This window comes from Salarias fasciatus, chromosome 22 (genome assembly GCF_902148845.1).
Source record: "Salarias fasciatus chromosome 22, fSalaFa1.1, whole genome shotgun sequence".
NCBI classification, from domain to species: domain Eukaryota; kingdom Metazoa; phylum Chordata; class Actinopteri; order Blenniiformes; family Blenniidae; genus Salarias; species Salarias fasciatus.
The window spans coordinates 7,810,265-7,829,161 of record NC_043765.1 but is presented as its reverse complement, the minus strand read 5'-3'; the positions used below and the strand labels follow the sequence as shown (position 1 = coordinate 7,829,161).

The window sequence follows — 18,897 nt, the reverse complement described above, 5'->3', positions numbered from 1 at the left end:
GGCACGTCCGCCCGTAAGCCTGCTAGCTGACGCTTGCTCCGGTCCTGCGAGCGGCACGTCCGCCTGCTAGCTGACGCCTAGCTCTTGTCCCGCGAGCGGCACGTTCGCCCGTTAGCCGGCTAGCTGACACTCGCCCCGGCGTGGGCATAGCAGCGCCTCTGTGCGACAGCTGTTGGCGGACGAACGCCGTCAGCTCATTGGCCAGCTCGCTCTAGCATAGATTTATAATATGGTTTTGCCTGGTAAACAGCCTAGCAAGCTAACCATCAGTCGGGAAGCAAACGTCTCGGCGGGAAAGCTAGCTTTGAAGGCTTTAATAAGGTCAGCTTTTCTAGCATTTGTATTTATATCAATACTTGCTCTGGAAGTAGCTGTAATCCTGTCATTCTCAAACCACTGGGTTCCCTTAACTCTGACAAAGTACAAATTGAACTAAATGGACCCCAGTCCCATTAAAGTTGTTTGAATATATAACGGTATAATGGACAATGTTTTAGCCAATGAATGGCGTGATGCGAGCGTCAACTATTGGTCCTCTGACATGTCAATCACGCTGAAGAAATGCTTGCGTCACGCCGTCAAGCGCGCTCGTCGGAGCAGCAGAGCAGGTAGGACGGTCTGGCGCATGCGCGTTTTTCAAAAAGCGAGTAACAGACGTTTGGCTTCGACTTTATCGAGAAAATCCTCCATTATACCTTTAAGGAAAACACTTTTTCCTAACTTGTAAGGGTCATTTCACAGTCTCCTAAAGCAGTGGCTCCCAAACCTTTTTGCCTGTGACCCAAAGGGGAATTATGACATTTGCCAGGACCCAAACTAGTGAAAACAACAGATCTACAAGCCCACAACACATCATGAAATAAATTGGCTGTGCCGTTCTTTGGCTTCCATCTTAACTTTTTATTTTGGCATCTCTCTACTCAGGGCAGTTTCTTCTGCTTGACACAGTTTCTTCTCATTGACTTGCACTACCCTGTAAATATCTGTCGCATATCTATAGTTATGTATCTTCTCCCTCAGACGAAAGGAGGTCGTTGCTGAAGATGTGCATGTCTCCACAATCAGCCAGAGATGGCCAGCCCTATTCTTGTTGGATCAGGTAAGTTTGTGTATGTTTTACTTTGTTCCTTCCACATAAAATGTCACACAACTGAGACAACCATATGCACTGGAGAGGGGTGGAACTAACTGTAGGTGGGAAGAGAAATCAGATGTAATGATTTTGTCAAGAGGAAGTTAGACTAATATTTCTAGAAACACAGAATAAACACAAAAACAACACCAGGGCCATGTTTCTTATACCCTAACAATAAATAAAGGGTCTGATGCCTCAAAGGTGGAATGGCCCTTTAAGCCTGGTATTGAAGATGGTCACTCTGATCTGTCCTGAGCAAGTGACGTGATGCTACATCTGTGGTTTTTGCTATGATCTGTCTACAGGTTGTACATTCACAAGTTGTCTCTTCATTATCTAATTGTTTTGCAGGTACATGCAGAATTCAAAAGAGTAACAGGAAAAGAATTGATGGAAACGTTCTTCCCCTCCTTGGATGAGCACACCAGAGCTCCGCACCGCAGCTCACCACCCCACTCAAGTGACACTAAGGAGTCTGTTGGAGTACCGAGACGAGCAGGTAAGATGGAACAGACAAATGTGTCTTCATCACTTAAACCCTACTGGGTGTCCGGAGTCCCTCACGATTGAAAATAGTGTTTTCTGTTATTGTGGGTAAAGTTTCTGCTGAGAATAGCTGATCGACAAGCTCACAATGTCACATAGTGAGCTTGTCAGTCTGCTATTTTCAGTAGAAGCTGTTTTCAGTACACTGTACATACAGTAGATGTATGTATGCAGTTACAATCAATCAGCCTTTAGATTCTAGATGTGAAATGAGCTGCCTGCCCACTCCATTCCCACACTATGACTGAAAGAGTCGACATTGTAAAAAAATGTACAGTGACAGCATTACATTGTTGGTTTTTGTTTTAATTTAGAACTGTTTACTTTGTTTTCATGTTTAAGCACTTTGAGTTTACACGTCTTGTATGAAATATGCTGTATAATGTACATGTATGAACAATATGCATGTGACTTGACTTGTCCTGTGTATCCAGACCACAGAGATCGTTAAACATCGGAGGGTGGTGGCTGTCAAAGGGCTGCAGTATTACCTGGGGGAGAAAACCGAGCTTTTCAAGACCTGCCAGGTAAATCAGCATTTCAAGGAGAACATCCATCTGTCCATCAATATCATTTGGATATTGTTTTTAATTTCCTTTTTATTAATGTGCTCCATCTATAGCCAGACGGTGTTTACGAAGCCTCAAGCCCCGTGCCAATGGGTATCCTGGAGATTGTGGGGCCTCCAGGAGGCCTGGAAGCTGCGCCATTGCTACATCCTTACGAGCCTTGAACCCCAGACTTTCCTTTACAGCTTATACTGTCAGCTATTGGATTTGCTCTGTTTTGCACTCTTTTCAAATGTTGTGTAATTTTTTGAATTTGAATTTAAATGTTTTGTTTTGTACACAGAAAAATAAACATTTAAAGTAAATTTGTCTTTATTAGTCTTTATTTAATTAGGCTATATTTTATGTTGAGTATATATCATTTAAATATTAATTCATGCAGTCATTATTATGTTATTCACTCAATTATTACTTTATAGTTGTAATGACTAATAAGTCCTAGTTGAGTGAGCACATGATGTGGAATATGACATGGTGTCAACTAATTTGTTTCAATTGGCTCAATTAATAAGCCAACAGTCATTCGTTCTGTCAACGATTATTAAGCAATTGGCTGAATTAATAGCCAACGAAGAGTTTTTCGTTCAGTCAATGTTTTTAAATAGTAATTGTGTCAACTCAAAACATTTCGTGAAACGCTTCACCCTATGAATAATCAATTCAACCAATTTTTTTTTTAATACAGTGTACCCACATCACACATCACACACTTATATGAATGGGTTCGCACACACACTAACACTTATGGAATTCCAAACATAAGTACACATATGGGACCTAATGTACAATCTAATGTTGCCCTCAATATATTTACATTATGCAAATGTGCAAAGGATAAAGAGCAATGTGCTCATTCTTCAATTAAGACTATTTTAGAGCTGAGTTTCTAGCTCTTTGAAGTGAGCTTATTCAGGACGTCACGTGATCTCCATTAGACGGACGCTGACATCTGACACTATTACTGAGTTTTCATTTGGTGGTGTAAGGTGTTTGCTGAGTCAATTTTTTTGCATGTGTGGCTGCTGCTGATAATAACGGTAGATGACTAAAAGGTCCGACTCGGCTTTTTGTCCGGTTTTTCACATCTACCAGCAACAAGGGACGTGAAAGAAAGTGGGTCACCAAGGGAAAGTAAAGTAGTGAGTCGAACCGCGGCTCCGCTCCCGTCTCCAAACACCTGTCCTCTGCTGCTGCGTTCAGGTGACTGGAGCGTGCTGTGGAAAAGTGATACTCGGAGATGTCGTCGGTGTTTTACCTGACAGCAGCAGTGACAGCTCGGATATGGCACACAGGCGCCTGACAGCGGCTCTCAAACGAACGACTGTTCTTTGAACGTCACACCACTGCTTCGATGTGGTTTGTTTGTCATCACAAGAATTGCTCAACATTTTGAGTGCAGCGGATACTGGTTTTTGTTTTATTGTCTTTATTTCCTTCCATATATGTTATTTTCTTTCCAGTGACCTTAACTTGCAGTGTGGTTGAGGTGAAGAAAAACAGATGGAGCAAAAAATTCTGAGTTTGTGGCATTTTTTTCACTTTATACTCCCCGAACTGTTGTGCAAGCATTATGCCATTCATTCGTTTAGTTTAGTTTAGTTTGTTTCTTTCGTTTAAAACAACACAAAAACAGAAAACAAAAAAGATGAAAATACATCAATGTCATCAGTCTAGACACAAAACAAACGAAAGAAAAGGAGCAGAAAGAAGAAAAATCTTACTATATCTGCCCCTTTACATACAAATTATTTGAACTAATACAAATTAACAATACTCAAAAACTCAGATTTGTAAGTTATATTTTCTATAAAATTAAGAAAGTGAACAGTAGGAATTGCTCTGTTTTTAAAACCTTGGTTTGGTTGATTTAAGTCATGTGTAATTTAGAAAGTCTGGTTTAGCGACTTTCATCCACAGTATAACTCTAACATTTGTCAGTAAATAAATTCAGAATTTGTGCCATTAGTTGTGCTTGAAAATGTTTCATAATATTCAAACAAAATTTGCACCTTCTATTTCCTGAGAGGTCCTAAATATTTTAACTAAAAGTTGATTAGAAACGGCTTGAATTGGGTTTATGACTTTTTGTGCTTTTAGGAGTTACCTGTCATCTGTACATTTTACTCCTGTAGATTTTCCGATACCTATACTTAGGTAGAATTTCAGCAAAGGTAATTTTACTCAAATGCAATATTTCAGCACGTCAGTAAATAAAATAATAAAATTATCAGGGAGTCAGTCATAGAGTTTAATTAAATTTGAAAAACTGAGGTTTATAGAGTGGGAATGTGTCTGTGCAGACCAATCAGCTAATGACAGCCAGCTGCTCGTCAGCTCTGATGAAGAGGAGTCTGTTCCCACGGTGGAAAAGATACATTTCTCTGACACCCTGTCATCTGAGGTCACATGCGCGAGATCCCCATTTTAATTTTTTTTTTTTTTTTTTAACTTCACGGACACCTGCTATAAACTGAGCCGGATTCGAGGAGACGTTAATCCAACATTCTAGGAGAAGGTTATATGTCTCACTCCAAAGAGACGCTGCAGGTGGAGGAGCAGAGACTGCTGAAGTGCTGCCGATGCCGCCAACACGGATACATCGTGGCGAAGAAGGGCCACAAGCTGTGCCCCTTCCGCGGCTGCCAGTGCAGGAGGTGCGCCGTCATCGACCTGCGGAGCGAGGCCAAGGCCTACCACAGGCGCCTCAAGACAGTCCCGAACAACGTGCAGACGTCGAACGGACTCGGCGGGGCTGGTGCGGTCGATCTCACCGTTAACGGCCCGTCGGGCTCCCTGACCACCGCCGCGGCCTCCGCCGCCTCCTTCTCCTCCTCCGACTCCGACTCCCCCGGGAGCCCCCCGAGAGGCGCTGACGGAGGAGGGGAGCCCTCCGCTGACGGAGGAGGGGAGCCCTCCGCCGGCGTGGAAGGCAGAGACCAGCCGTCCAAAGCTCAGGGTGAGTTTGACTTACTAAAGCTTGTCATAATAAGACATGACTTAATAAAAGTGAATTCATTGTTATCTTCTACTGATGTTTCCATTTAGGCTGAGTTCTTTAACTTTAATAATGAGTATTCCAGTTTAGAAGATGCTCTTTATTGATCCTGACTATAGGGATATTGTTGGATAGTTCTGTCAATATAAGGTGATAAATACGTTACATTTGAGACATAAACACGTAACAGAATATGCTATCATGAATCTTGCAACATTAGCTGAATAACAGAAATATACTCGTATGTGTGCAATCTGTGCTTTAGATATAGTACGAAAAGTTCAATTGTTGGGCACAGTGAGATAGATTAGTTACTGGAAATAAAAGTGCAATAATATCGATTTTAAACATTTCAATTATTGCCCGTGTATTGTATTATATTATTTATTTCCTTTTTCCTTTTAAACATTGTAGAAATAAAATATGTAAATTCTATTCACAGATTGGAAATGTGTCCCGTGAAAGAACATTTGACAACGTTGGCAGATACAACATCGTATTTAAAAAAAAAAAAAAAAATGAAATAACTGAAGCCGTTAATTTAAAAATAAACACGAACAGTTACTGACGTCATCTACTGACGTCATCTAAGTTATGAGTGGCGCAAAAAAGACAGCCTTTTCCCAAAAGTATAATTTTAATTACAATAAATCTGCCTTTTAAATTAGACTATCATTATTTTAACATTTTCTCAACGTATTTGTTGTCGTAATTCAAATGACTCAAAATTATTTTAATTTATTATTAAAAAAACTTTTTTATATTTAATTGGATAGATTGACCTTACTTATAATGTTGTATTCCTTTTTCAGATTCTTCTGGCTTTGATGCGGAGTCTGTGCCTCTCATCCCTTTCCCATTTGTGGACTCCAAAATTTACCCCAGACGCTTCCCTGTGAGTGGGCAATACTTTCCCAACATGCCATGGATGCTGCCTCCATCTGCTGGGTTTCACAACAGTCAACCAGTGATGTTCCAGCAAGGTCCTATGCCTTACTCTTCTCCGGCAGGACTTGCATATACACCTGTAAGTCACTGGTTTTCTTGCTATTTTCTTGCTTTTTTCTACAGTTCAGCAAACTTAAAGGGTAACTCCGGTTTTTTGACACCTGGACCTTATTTATAGGTGTGTGTGTGCATGCTCATATACTCACTCAGACAAACATGGCGCAGCTCGGAGTCCTTCAGAAGTTATTTAGATCCAACCGATTTAGTGGGGGCCACGGCAGGGGAGCTTCAGCGCGGGACATAATCTCTGCAAAATCGCCCATTTCGGCTACATTTTTTCATCCATCGCCAGTGTTATCATAAAGCCAGCTTGTCTACCGTCTTCAGGTGGCTCAGCTGACGGCTTTCGCTAACTTAGCCACAATGGATGGGAACGTTGCGGAGCTCCTCTCCCCAGTAGAAAGGCCCTCTGAGTCGGCCTTGGCTGTCACGGCGCCCGGGCGTCTGACTCGCCGGGAGGCTAATTCACAATACATGGCAAATCAGAGGTGAAGTATGTTTTTTGCATTTGTTTCAGAATTACAGGCAGTACTTCCTTGGAATTGCTCCACTCCCACAGCTGGGTGCTTATCGACAGCCTCTGCTTCCAACACAGCAGCTGCCGACGCAGCAGCGGCCTCCGCTTCCAACACAGCAGCAGCGGCCTCTGGTACCGACGCAGCAGGGGCCTCTGTTTTCAATGCAGCAGCTACCAACACAGCAGCAGCCTCTGGTACCGACACAGCAGCGGCCGCTGTTTTCAATGCAGCAGCTACCAACACAGCAGCAGCCTCTGGTACCGATGCAGCAGGGGCCTCTACAGCAGCAGCCTCTGGTACCGACGCAGCAGGGGCCTCTGTTTTCAATGCAGCAGCTACCAACACAGCAGCAGCCTCTGGTACCGATGCAGCAGGGGCCTCTACAGCAGCAGCCTCTGGTACCGACGCAGCAGGGGCCTCTACAGCAGCAGCCTCTGGTACCGATGCAGCAGGGGCCTCTGTTTTCAATGCAGCAGCTACCAACACAGCAGCAGCCTCTGGTACCGATGCAGCAGGGGCCTCTACAGCAGCAGCCTCTGGTACCGATGCAGCAGGGGCCTCTGTTTTCAATGCAGCAGCTACCAACACAGCAGCGGCCTCTGGTACCGATGCAGCAGCGGCCTCTGTTTCCAACACAGCAGCAGCAGCCTCTGGTACCAATGCAGCAGGGGCCTCTGTTTTCAATGCAGCAGCAGCCTCTGGTACCAACACAGCAGCGGGCTCCGCTACCAAAAGGAGAGCCTCAAGATCACCAACAAGCCACTGGGAAGTAGCAAGTTCACAAGAGAGAGTTTGCAATGTTTAACTTGGTGCTTGCAGTTAAAACAAAAAAAACCTTTCAAGTGGTTCTATTAATGGTGAATTTTAAAGAAAATGTTTTAAGATGTACAAGTCAATCACATTTACTAAGTTCTTAATCCATTTGTAAGTTGTTGAAGTTCAATAAATTTTATCTTCTGAAGCATTTTACTGGACTGTTTTATTAATCACTGTTCTCTCAATGTGTTTAAGCCATTTAAAATTAGCACAGTATGGTCAAAGTATTACAGTTAAGCTTTAAGAAAACTGGAAAAATGTTTCTTGAATATGAACATACAGTTCAAATTGTCCAAATTTGTTGTGATTGAGCATTTGTTGGTAAATAAGTATTACAAAAAAGTATATTCGACTAAAATATACAAGTGTTTGATTTTCACTTATGTTTATCCTCAAAAACATCTTTTAGACTGCAGACTGTAGTTACTAAACTGTACAAATGCAATCATACTCTGCTTTCTTGTTACAGAAAGACAGCAATTCTTAGATTCTGCCTTTTACAAAAGTGTTATCTTCAGTGTTGCTTGAAATTGACAAGTTTTTGAGTTAATTGAGTGGCGATGAGCTGAATATAATACTGAGTCTTGAATATGGTAATTTGGGTCAATATGACTTTTAATGTCATTGTTTAAAGGTACTTATTTGGAATTATATACTTTAATAGGAAAAAACTATCATAAAACACGTTTAATGGAGCAAAATCTTTGATAGGTGTTAATAAAAGAACAAAAATTGCACTTGACAAAAGATTTGGGTGTAGATAATGCAGGAAAGTGGGGAGAGCACAATTTGACATCTCACATTTTTTAGTGACTGAAGGAGAAGTGAAAGAGGATGGAAAGGTTGTGTTGAGGTTTGCAGTTACCCGCTGCTACCAGCAGGTGTCACCACTGGTAAATGAGGACTGAAGTCAAAATCGCGACTGAACAATCACAGTAATAACTGACACTATTCACAGCTCCAGAGGTTTATCAGCTGTCGGGTCTCAGGAGCTGGACACCATCCCAGCCAACAACAAGCCTGAAAGACGATGTTTTACAAGAGCACCTTAAAATCCCAAATTCATCCGACAGGAATGTTGCAGGAAGTAAAGACAATGCAGGCTCCAGAGAAACGGCCCAGCCCAGAGTCAAACCCAGGTAGTTATTTTTCAGAGTTTTCTTTTCTGCACATGTCCTGTGAAAAGCTGATAAAATGTGATTAATGCACACTTTGAAATGCTGACTTAGAGCTGTTCCAGACGATTTATTAGTTCTTAAACCATCTCACACATTAAAATGACAGCTAGAAACCTATGGAAGTTATTGAGCAATCCTTTGAAATAAACAAACCATTTCCCCGTAATCATTTATCAATAGGCTGTATGAACAAGAACATTAAACTTGACAGCTGCTGCATAAGTTTTCTTTCTGTATAAACCTTGTTCCAACCGTTAATCTTGCAGAGGCCTGACTTCTTTTTTGCCTTTAATCGATGTGCAGTAGGAATAAAATGAGGAATTGGCAGAAACTGACGTGTACTTAAACACAACAAATTTTCCCTAAACTTAATTTAAAACCATGCTAACAGCGTGCAAGGTAAGATTAGAATAAATGTCAGCCCACCTGAGAGAGTGGAGTCCATTAAATGTTTATCAGTCCAGACCTATGAATTTCAAAAAGGGGGCTTCATGGATGGTTTGACTAAAAAAATGAAGAAAATTCACTATAATTTTCAGCTATTGGTGGGTGTTCCATCTTTGTAATTTTATTTTTAATGTGAAAAAAGTACAAAAGTATTAATACGGTTTTAAAAGTGCTGTTTAATTGACGGACACATATTGAATAAGTAATATCTATATTCAAAGCTCTTTGAAAATAGAGATTAAGTATTACAACGTATTCAAATTTATCAGTTTTTAAGGAATTTTCACTTCCAAAGGAAAAAAAAAAGATCAAGGTTTGAATATTAAGTGAAATCACTGATGGATCATTGCAAGTTTCACAAGCAGAAATGATTGCTAAAGGTCAGTTTAAAATACAAACTGCAGAAGAACAGACGGAACTCTTTATATATATATCAACTGAAGGAATGAGTTTATATGCTCATTTGAACTGAACGGTTCAGTTAAATTACTTTATGGAAGCAGAGGTCAGTATTAAAGTGGTGACCTGGTATTATAGTGGTCTTTCCTGACGTTATGGGCCTTCCTGCACTCAGATCCGCAGGGTTGATGTACCAGTCATTAATGTAGAGATACTAAATGCTCAGATATGTTCAGCACAACATCACATAAATGCTGATATTAAAGCATATTGCTGCAGCCTGTCAAGATCTGTTTCCACGGTTAGCTTTAACTGTAGAGAGGAGGGAACGTGTCTCGCTGACCCTGCTCTGACTCACTGCTCCTTTCTGATATGTGTCACTTGTGTGTCGGAGCTTAATGAAGAATTCCAGAAGGAGGCGAGCTGAGCGACACGCCTCCCGTCTGACTTCGCCATGCCGGTGGGATTTTCATCGAACCGATTCCCGCAGGCGTCAGCACTACGTGCAGCTGCCAAGAGGTGAGGCATCAAATAAATTCCTGAGAAAAGCTCAAGCAGATGATTCGATCTACCCGTCCTCCACGGCCTTTATCTCGGCCTCCTTCTGCTTCCCTGATGAGTTCGTTTCAGGAAGATCAAAGATGGAAAAACAGATCTCACACACACATCACACCAGCTTTGATTCTGTTTAGTTTTATAAGTATAGTGCCGATTACAACATCGCCGCCCCAGAGCACTTTACAATAGAAGAACACAGACAATCCCAATGATTCCAGGTGATGGTGGAAAAAGAAACGGAGACAGAGATGGCAGCTTTCTGCTTACACCAGCTGGAGTTCAAGAATATTAGAGAGAACAATCAATCAATCTGACATCAGACAGCAAGCACACATATATGAGAGCCCCGCAAGAAGGTAGAGAGAGAAACAATAAGAGACAGACTCAGTTTGAACATTTGGTTGACCATGTATCTGCTGATACAAACAGGCAGGGGTTCAGAGAAACTTAACGTCCAAATATGAGAAGAGTATAAACTTATTACCAATAAGAATTATAATTAAAAAAAAATAATAATGTCCTTAAAACTGTTTGTTTTTAGGGTGAAGGGAGTTTAGTCAGGACTGTAAATTAGTCAAAGTAAGAATCTTTTCAGTGTTAATATTCAATTTTTACCCAAACATTCCAAAGTTATTTATCAAATCAAAAACAGGAATAACCTTTATCTTTAAAACATCAACCCTCCTGTGTTCACAGGCAAACAGGGATATTGTTCCAAACATGCTTTAGGACTGACTTCACATCTTGTGTCACTGTGGAAATAAGTAACTGTAATCTTTAGTGGATTCATATAGGAATCATATGGTTTCACTTCAGTACCATAGTTTGAGCTGTGTGTGTGTGTGTGTGTGTGTGTGTGTGTGTGTTCGTGTGATGAACTTGTAACCTATCTATGGTGTACTTTGACTTCACTCACCGAAGATTGTCTCCAGGACCCTCAACCCTAGATAAAAGATAAAAGGAGGACAGTAATTCAGAGGGGATATGACACATAATGCACCTAAAAACTAAAGATTAGCTTCTCTGGTCACTCAGTTTTCCAAGATATTTCAGCACAAAGTGAGACGTCCTCTCAAACTATGGAGACAAAAGCTCTCCGGTCTGTCAGCACAGGAGAAATAAAGTCAACAGCACTGATTGTGAGGTTGAGCATACCAACAAGCGACAATTCTTCTTCAAACATGTAAAGAAGCTGAACCACCCTCTCTGTCCGCTTCCTGACCCTCACACATCAGTCGTTACTGACAGAAGCTTTTATATTTTCAAACCTTATGATGAAAGGAAACGCACACAGCAGGAGTGACTGGAGTCATTTGTAACGCAGGTTTCCTATAGATGCTGAAAGAGCTGCACAAAGAACAACAAACAACTGCTTTATACAGGATTTACTCCAGCTCTAACATGCTCAAGATTCCCCGAGAATATCTTTGACTAATATTTTGGCTTTATATTATGAAAAGTTCTAAGCAGAACTCGGTACGCAGACGTTGAGTCCTGCAGTTAATTCAAAGCACACGAAGTGAAAGAGACTCCACATGTTTCTGTCTCCTCCAAGAAGTCATAACTTCAGAGTGACGACCTGTTATGTAAGCTCGGTATCTGAACACCTCAGCAGCTTGAGGGGGGATTCTGATTTCACCGATAACTGACACACAGGTTGAACTACGCACGGCTACACCAATGCATAAAGGTTTCATCAAGAAGCCTGTTATATATCTGTGTTTGCCAGAGCTTTCACTAACTGCGAAATAAATGTAGAAATGATTCAAAAGCGTCACAGCGAAGCATAATCAATGATGTGATTGGTTTTAAGGATAGAGCAGCTCTGGAGCTACTTTCTGTATCTGGCTGATTTTTGACCCTTGATTGCATAATTCAAACCTTAACAGACACCAGTGTTGCAATGCTACCATTTTTTGTTTGGTTTGATTAAAAAAAAAAAAAGAAGTTTGTACTCAACTTAGGTCTGTGAGTTTGGGTCAAAGTTCAGCGTGCGAACAGAATTGCAGAGTTCTACATTTCATATAGCAAGCATGTTGCCTGAACCATGTGTGTTATTGTTGTTTTTATGGTGACGAATGAGTTAAATTTAATAATTCTCAGATTGTGCTGCAGTGTATTCATAACTTAGTAAATCATCAACTGTTTGATTCTACGTGGAAATGACCTCTAAGCCAAATAAAAGGTGAACACAGAGACTATCTATGACACTGATAGAAGTCAATTGCACTTCACTTGGACTGATGTTATTCAAAGTAGCAAATCCCCCCTATACACACACCCACAAAACATAATGCAACACTTAAACACACAAAAAGTTGAAAATACAGTGCAGCATAAAATGAATGTTGGCTTCACTGAATCAGCAGAAAGGTCTCCTTTAAAAGAGTCGTTCTGCAGTTTTCTGGGAGCTCGTTCCAAGTATTTGGTGCTTAAAATCTGCGTCTGCATATTTACTTCTGTATTTGGGAACAGAAAGCAAGTTTGTTGACCTGGGAGGGCCGGATAGTTCATAACATCGCTGGAGAAGATGAAGTGTTTTGGGTTGCTCCCTTTAACAAGAGCTGCCAAAACAGGTCACTGCGTCTTCCACTGAAGGCCCTGCTTTCACAATTTAACAAAAGATAAGGAGTGAATCCTCGACCTTAAGCATTCAGAGCACAGAAAAAGAAATTTGCAATCAATCTTCTGGAAGGAATTCAGTGTAAAAAAAAAAAGCATGAGAAGTGAAACGATGTGCTCGATTTCAGCCAAGTTTGTGAAGAAACATGTAGCAGCGACAGCGTACTGAAACAGCTGCTTTGCTTTTGACCGGAGATGAAACAGATGTGTTTCTCTGACGCCTGCTGAGATAACGTCATATAAAAAGTGTGCTAATTGGGAGTAAAAAAGACAAATAACTCACAAAGCGGAGTCAGACAGTCAGTAATGATGTTTCCACTGCAGTTTCTTAGATTTGCTTCCATTGTTTGAAAACCAGGACTGACAACTGGACAGGCCAGTGAGGGAGCTGCCACCAAACATCTGTCTGCAGAAGTTGATCCACTGAAGTCTCAGAAACAGGAAGCCTAAAAAAAATTGCCTGGGTAAGTAAGTAAAGCAGCAACAAATCATGATTTACATGAAAATTACATGAATGTGATCCCAACATGGCAGAACTAACACAATGTACTCAGCTGCTGTGGCACACCTTGCACAGTCACGTAGCTTAACACCGATACACTCCTGACATGATGTTCCTACTCTGGCTGCCAATTTTGATGATGACATACTTTTATAGATTCACACGTCAATGTGACCACAGTCTAAAAAAGTGACTTTTCTGGAGCACACACCTTTAAGAGACGTGTTAGGACTCGTCAAACCATGGGGGCAAAAGCATTTTGTCTCCACCCTGCTAACATGCAGTACAGCGTGATGACAGAATTACAGTCTGGTGTGTTTTGATTGATTTTTTTGGCAGAGTGTGTGAAGATATGAATGATGGGAACTTTTATGCACGCCATCCAAAACCCTCCAAGGTGACTGTCCAAAAAATGATGTGTGAGCAAGACTCAAGATAAAGACGTGTCTTTGTTTGCAGACTCCTCAGATGCTTCCCGCGAATAAAAAGACCTTTGGCCAGCCGAAGTGCTTTACAGTACAATTAAAAAAAGAAACAATACAAAACAATCAAAACAGAACAATAAAACTGATAAAGAACAAGTACAAGATCAATAGATGACTCTGCTCAGCTGAAGGCCAGGGTGAACCAGTGGGCTTTTAGACGGGATTTCAAAATAAAAAGGCAAATCGCAGACGGCAGAGAGAGGGGAAAAACGTCCTGCAGTCTGTGAGTCACGACTGCAAAGGTTCGATCGCCTCTGGTTGCCATGAGGGATCGAGGAGGTTTCATTGCACGTAACAGCTTTTACTGTTGTCTTTGACTAGCTGAAGCACGAATCTTGTGAAGAGAAAGGTGAAGGTGTAAGGTGTGTACGGCGCTGTAACTTTCGTTTCTTCTTCCAGGTTCCATCATGAAACATTACCGCATTCGGTAGAACAGTAATTGGCTTGTTTGCAAAGAATGTGCAAGCCTCTGTGCAGCCCTCCACTTTTGAACAGTTCTGAGTAAATGCATGTCCTGTCATGAAATCACATCGCTGACGTGAGTACAAGTCATTTTATTTGTCCCGAGGAAGTCAACCAACGATACTTACTGAGCCGCAGTCGAGTGAGTTTAATGATGAAATAAAAGAAATACAAATGTTGCTTTCAAAATTATGAGTTTAAAAAGTAACCTTTACACTTTGTGCACAGTCTTGGCTCTTAGCTGACAGGCTCCCTGAGCTTCTTTTGGATTTTCCCAGGTACCATGACTCTGTACCACAATCCAACGGCATACTTGTCAGATTGATTTTTGATTGATTTTCATTATTTGCCCTCTGGATGGTTGCTGGCAACTTGCCAAAGTTATATCTTGTCTCACAAGATCTTGTCTCACAGTTTATTGGATCATTTTTCATCGTTGGTATGAAGCACTGATGGCAGAATGCTACATTTCTTAGTATGTTGAGTTTGTACCCACACAGCTACAAACACAAACACAATATTAAAACAAACTACATAATCAGCACATGAACTGAATTGTTGGCTTATTGTCATTTTTGGAGATATGAAGGTGTACTTGAGCCAAAAAATGCATATTATTCACAAAAATATAGTTATTTTCTAAAAGAAAGTCTTTTTTTTTTGTATGAACTGCCTTTTTTTTGAAAGAAGTCAATCTAAATGAAACTATAGAGAATTATCAGACATTTCTTCAATAGGAAGACAAGTTTAAACAGACAAGCAGGGTCAGACATGCTCCTCTTACGTTCAGCATTCAGTCATCTGTTTTAATTAGCAGCAATCAAAGATGTGATCATATTTCCCAATTAAAAAAAAAAATATTTTGTTGCTATCAGATCCAGACTGCAGTGGTTAGTACTCTCACCTCACAGGGTGTAGGTCAGAGGTCAGGCCTGTCTGTGTGGAGTTTGCTTGTTTTTCCTGTGCATGTGAAGCTTTTCTCAGGGTTTGGACAAATTAGGTACATCAGATGGATCAATAGACAATTTAGAAAAGAACTGAGAATTTGTACAAACCGTTGTCCCTTCTTGCATCAGTGTCTGTATGAAGTGCTGAACTGAAGACGATGCAAAGCGACGTTTCTCCATGAGTGATACAGAGAAACAAAAAAGGTGTTATGCTCATCGTGAACACGATCATAAAAAACATCAATACATCAGCGTGTAACATCAGTACATCAATGAGACAATGATAACACATCGACTGAATGATCATCTTTTATTAGCTTTATAGATACGGAGGTGCATTTCATAACTGCTCCTGCAGCCACATAGATAAGTTTTATAACCCTAGTAATTATATCGAAGGCAGCCGTCGACAAATTCTGTGTCAGGGTAGGATGTGACCTTTATCCTGCTGAATTGTGTGCAAGTATAAAAGTCAAAGTGAAAGTAGAGCATGCTGGGTGGTTGGGGGCAGCTGGCTGGAACTTGAACTCAATGGGTGTGTTGTGGCAGGTTCCTCTCTCGGGGTCCGGGTGTGACTCTGACTGATGAGGCAGCATGGGTCTCGGCCCGGGGTGTTGTTTCTGCTTGTAGGCTGTTTTTTTTATTTATTTATTTTTTTTTGCATTTTTGTGTTTGTTTTTATTTTAACCCTTGCTCATTCCAGTGTGGTTATAGAACTTATTGTATAGGATGTGGGATATGTGGTTTATGCTTTTCTTAATACGGGATATTTCTGTCATTGATAAAAATGATTCTGGTTCTTTTGTGCCTCCTCTCTACCCAACCAAGGAGATATAACCAGTGTTCAGTAAAGACGGCAACAAAATGAGAATTTCAGGCTCTTCTTCCACAGAGCAAAACTGTTATTGGCCCTCATTCAAGTCAGAAGCATGTACAGTTTGTCATGCACACTCATAGGTAAGGTTTATTTTGTTTGTTTTCATCAAAATGCAACTCCTTGTTTGAATGCACATTTTATCAAATAATAAAAATCTGAAAGATTTTGCTGCTTTCCCTTTTGCCACACATTAGGAAATGACTGAAGCCTCATTAAACGATTCTTCTGTGCAGACACGTCTAGACAAACAAACAGGCCAAACATGCTGCTCTGACATTTTTGCCGCTGGCTATAAACATGTAATCAGCCAGCTGTCAATCTTTTTCTCAGTTCCGTGGGAGAAATGAAACTAACATATTCCCCGGTGTCATTGCAGAAGTGTCCTGGTACAGTACGATCTGGGTCCACCCTGGTGTCGTGGCTCGTGCTCTCGCCTCACAGTCACAAAGTTTCTGTGTCTGGACATCCTGCACGGGGTTCGCATGTTCTACCTGTACATTCATGGGTTTTCTTCAGGTATGCTGAATTCATCCCACCGGCCCAAAAACCATGCAGTTATGCTTAACTGGTGGATGTAAATCATCTCAGCTGGGATCGACTCCACTGCATGAAGTGCTCTGAATATGAATAAGCAGAACACACTTCAATTTCATCATGGAGATTTACTTTGTTACTGTATGACAGACTTCATTGAAAGTCGAGGTAAAACCTTAATAGCAGGTGTTAAGACATGCTTTGTGTTTCAGCTCAGCACTTCTGACATGTGAGCAAACACTTCATTGACATAGTGCTCAGTCACAGGAAACAAGTGGCAGGACTTTTGTTCCCTGCTGATTTTCTGAAGAAGACGCGAGAGGCTGGGTGCGCCTGAGATAACATAAAGACTGATAAAACCTGCCCTGCGCAGTTGTGGAATGCAGAACATCCCACGTGTTGTGCGGCAACACCTCGAGCTCTGAAGGATTTCAACGTTTCACCGAGCTGATGAGCACTCCTATAAATGACAGATGGAAAATCACTCAGCTGCAGCTTAAAATGTAATTCCTAGTGAACGGTACAGATAAACTATGTGTGATAATGAGGCTCAGTGAGGGAGGCTCTTAAGCCCTGCTGCCATTATCACCGCATGTTCTACACAAATACATTTAATGTATGCATGTATGGATGAACACGTTTTACCTTTTGAAAGTGTGTATTTTGGATAGCTCTCTCTCCTTTCAAACTTTTTAAAGTGTGATTTGAAGATTGGAATTAGGAACAGGTTTAGGTGAGGAAATATGAAAGGGAGAGATTTAGTCTTGATGGCTTTAATCGGAAAAAGACCAAAGGGAAAGCAAATGGTCTCCGAGAAGCCTGGCAATCATTTCATCAGTCAGGTCCAGTCTGAAGCTCAGTGTCATTTTTCTCAACTTTCAGCATTAAAATAGGATCAGCTGGACGTTTTTTTTTTTTTTTTGTGTGTGGAGGCTGTGGAGGTTCAACCTGTCGCCTCACTTGGAGTGTGTGAGGGTTCGAATCCAGAGCAGGACGTCCCTGTGTACAGTTTTCATGTTGTGGCTCATCGGCTCCAATATAAAAGATTTGCATGTCAGGTTAATCGGCAGCTGTAATTGTTTGGCGGTAGGTGTGTTTGTTTTTCACTGTATCAGCCTTGTAGGTGTGTTTGTTTTTCTCGGCGTCAGCTTTGTAATGAACTTTTTAGACTCTAAACAACAGGTGGAATCACTGAAAATGTAATTTTTTGGAAAACTGCTTTCAGAATGCAACCTGCCATTCCAGTATAAACAGATTAAACACAACTTTTTTTTCCACGTTTGAATAGATCAGTGGATACGATGGATGAAACTGTCTACATATACTATTCTCTCTTTTAAATTTAAAAGTGCTTGTTAAAATGTGTAGAATTACTACACCACCATTTTTACATGCAGCAGATTCTCGGTGGACCAAATCAGCTGAGAAAGGCAGCATAAAGGTGCTTGAGTGTTTACATTGTAATGCTCTCTGCGTTCATGCGTGGGCGTGGGTGGGTCGTATTGCCAAAACAGAGCGCGCGTGGCATTACATGCAAACCGCAGCATTTTTATCGTCCCTGGCGATCATTTTCAAAACTGTCAGACTGACAAACTTTAGAGATGCGTCCAAACGGAAGCGGACAGGTATGAGTGGCGCTGAGGCAGTTAGGAGCTCTCGAAGCTGAAGGAGCTGCTGTTGTCCTGACAGGAATGAACACAGGAAATTAAAAAAAAAAAACTTTCCTGGCCTGAGGTTGTGGTTGCAGGCAGATTAGGAAACGGCTGTGCAATATCCTGCAAACAATGTGGAAAACAAAAGGAAAAAAATACTCACATAAGTGGGCAATGACAGACATCAAGCTTTAAACAGTAAAATAAAGAAGGAAGCTTTTCCTCTACAAGCTATTTATTGAATCGTTTCCAGGTCACTGCCTTAGAATAGTGCAGTGGTTGTTATATTTTTTGTTTATTTAACCATTGTTTAGCCAGGAAAGTCCCATTGAGATTAAAAACCTCTTTTTCGAGGGAGTCCTGGGGGTTACAGGGTTACAAATTACAATAAATACACAGTATAATAAATTACAATGCACAGTTTAATAAATTGCAATTGAAATTCAGAAAAACAGTGACATGTAAAAGATGCTGTCTGGAGTTCTCTCAACCTTGTTTTAAAAGAGCTCAAGGCAATGAGTTCCGTCAATCTAAAGTTCTTTTGCAATTTGTTCCAAGTGTCGGGAGCAGAGTACCCAAAAGCTCTTTTTCCGAGTTCTGTGCGGGCAAATGGAACAGAAAGCAACAAATAATCATTTGAGTGCCGA

General features: G+C 41.0%; 1 protein-coding gene across 1 annotated transcript; it reads left to right on the top strand.

Moving 5' to 3' along the window:
- Window positions 1–4,770: 4,770 nt before the first annotated feature.
- Window positions 4,771–7,544, top strand: LOC115409749 (actin cytoskeleton-regulatory complex protein pan1-like). The gene is made up of 3 exons (XM_030121024.1): window positions 4,771–5,206; window positions 6,058–6,140; window positions 6,771–7,544. The coding sequence occupies exons 1-3, from the start codon at window positions 4,771–4,773 to the stop codon at window positions 7,542–7,544; spliced, it is 1,293 nt and encodes a 430-aa protein (XP_029976884.1).
- Window positions 7,545–18,897: the final 11,353 nt, after the last annotated feature.

Excerpts from the sequence above, each read along its gene's own strand:
- LOC115409749 (XM_030121024.1), top strand. The coding sequence starts at position 4,771 with ATGTCTCACTCCAAAGAGACGCTGCAGGTGGAGGAGCAGAGACTGCTG. Across the intron at positions 5,207-6,057 it reads CCAGCCGTCCAAAGCTCAGG|ATTCTTCTGGCTTTGATGCG; the intron begins GTGAGTTTGACT and ends TTCCTTTTTCAG. Across the intron at positions 6,141-6,770 it reads TTTACCCCAGACGCTTCCCT|AATTACAGGCAGTACTTCCT; the intron begins GTGAGTGGGCAA and ends CATTTGTTTCAG.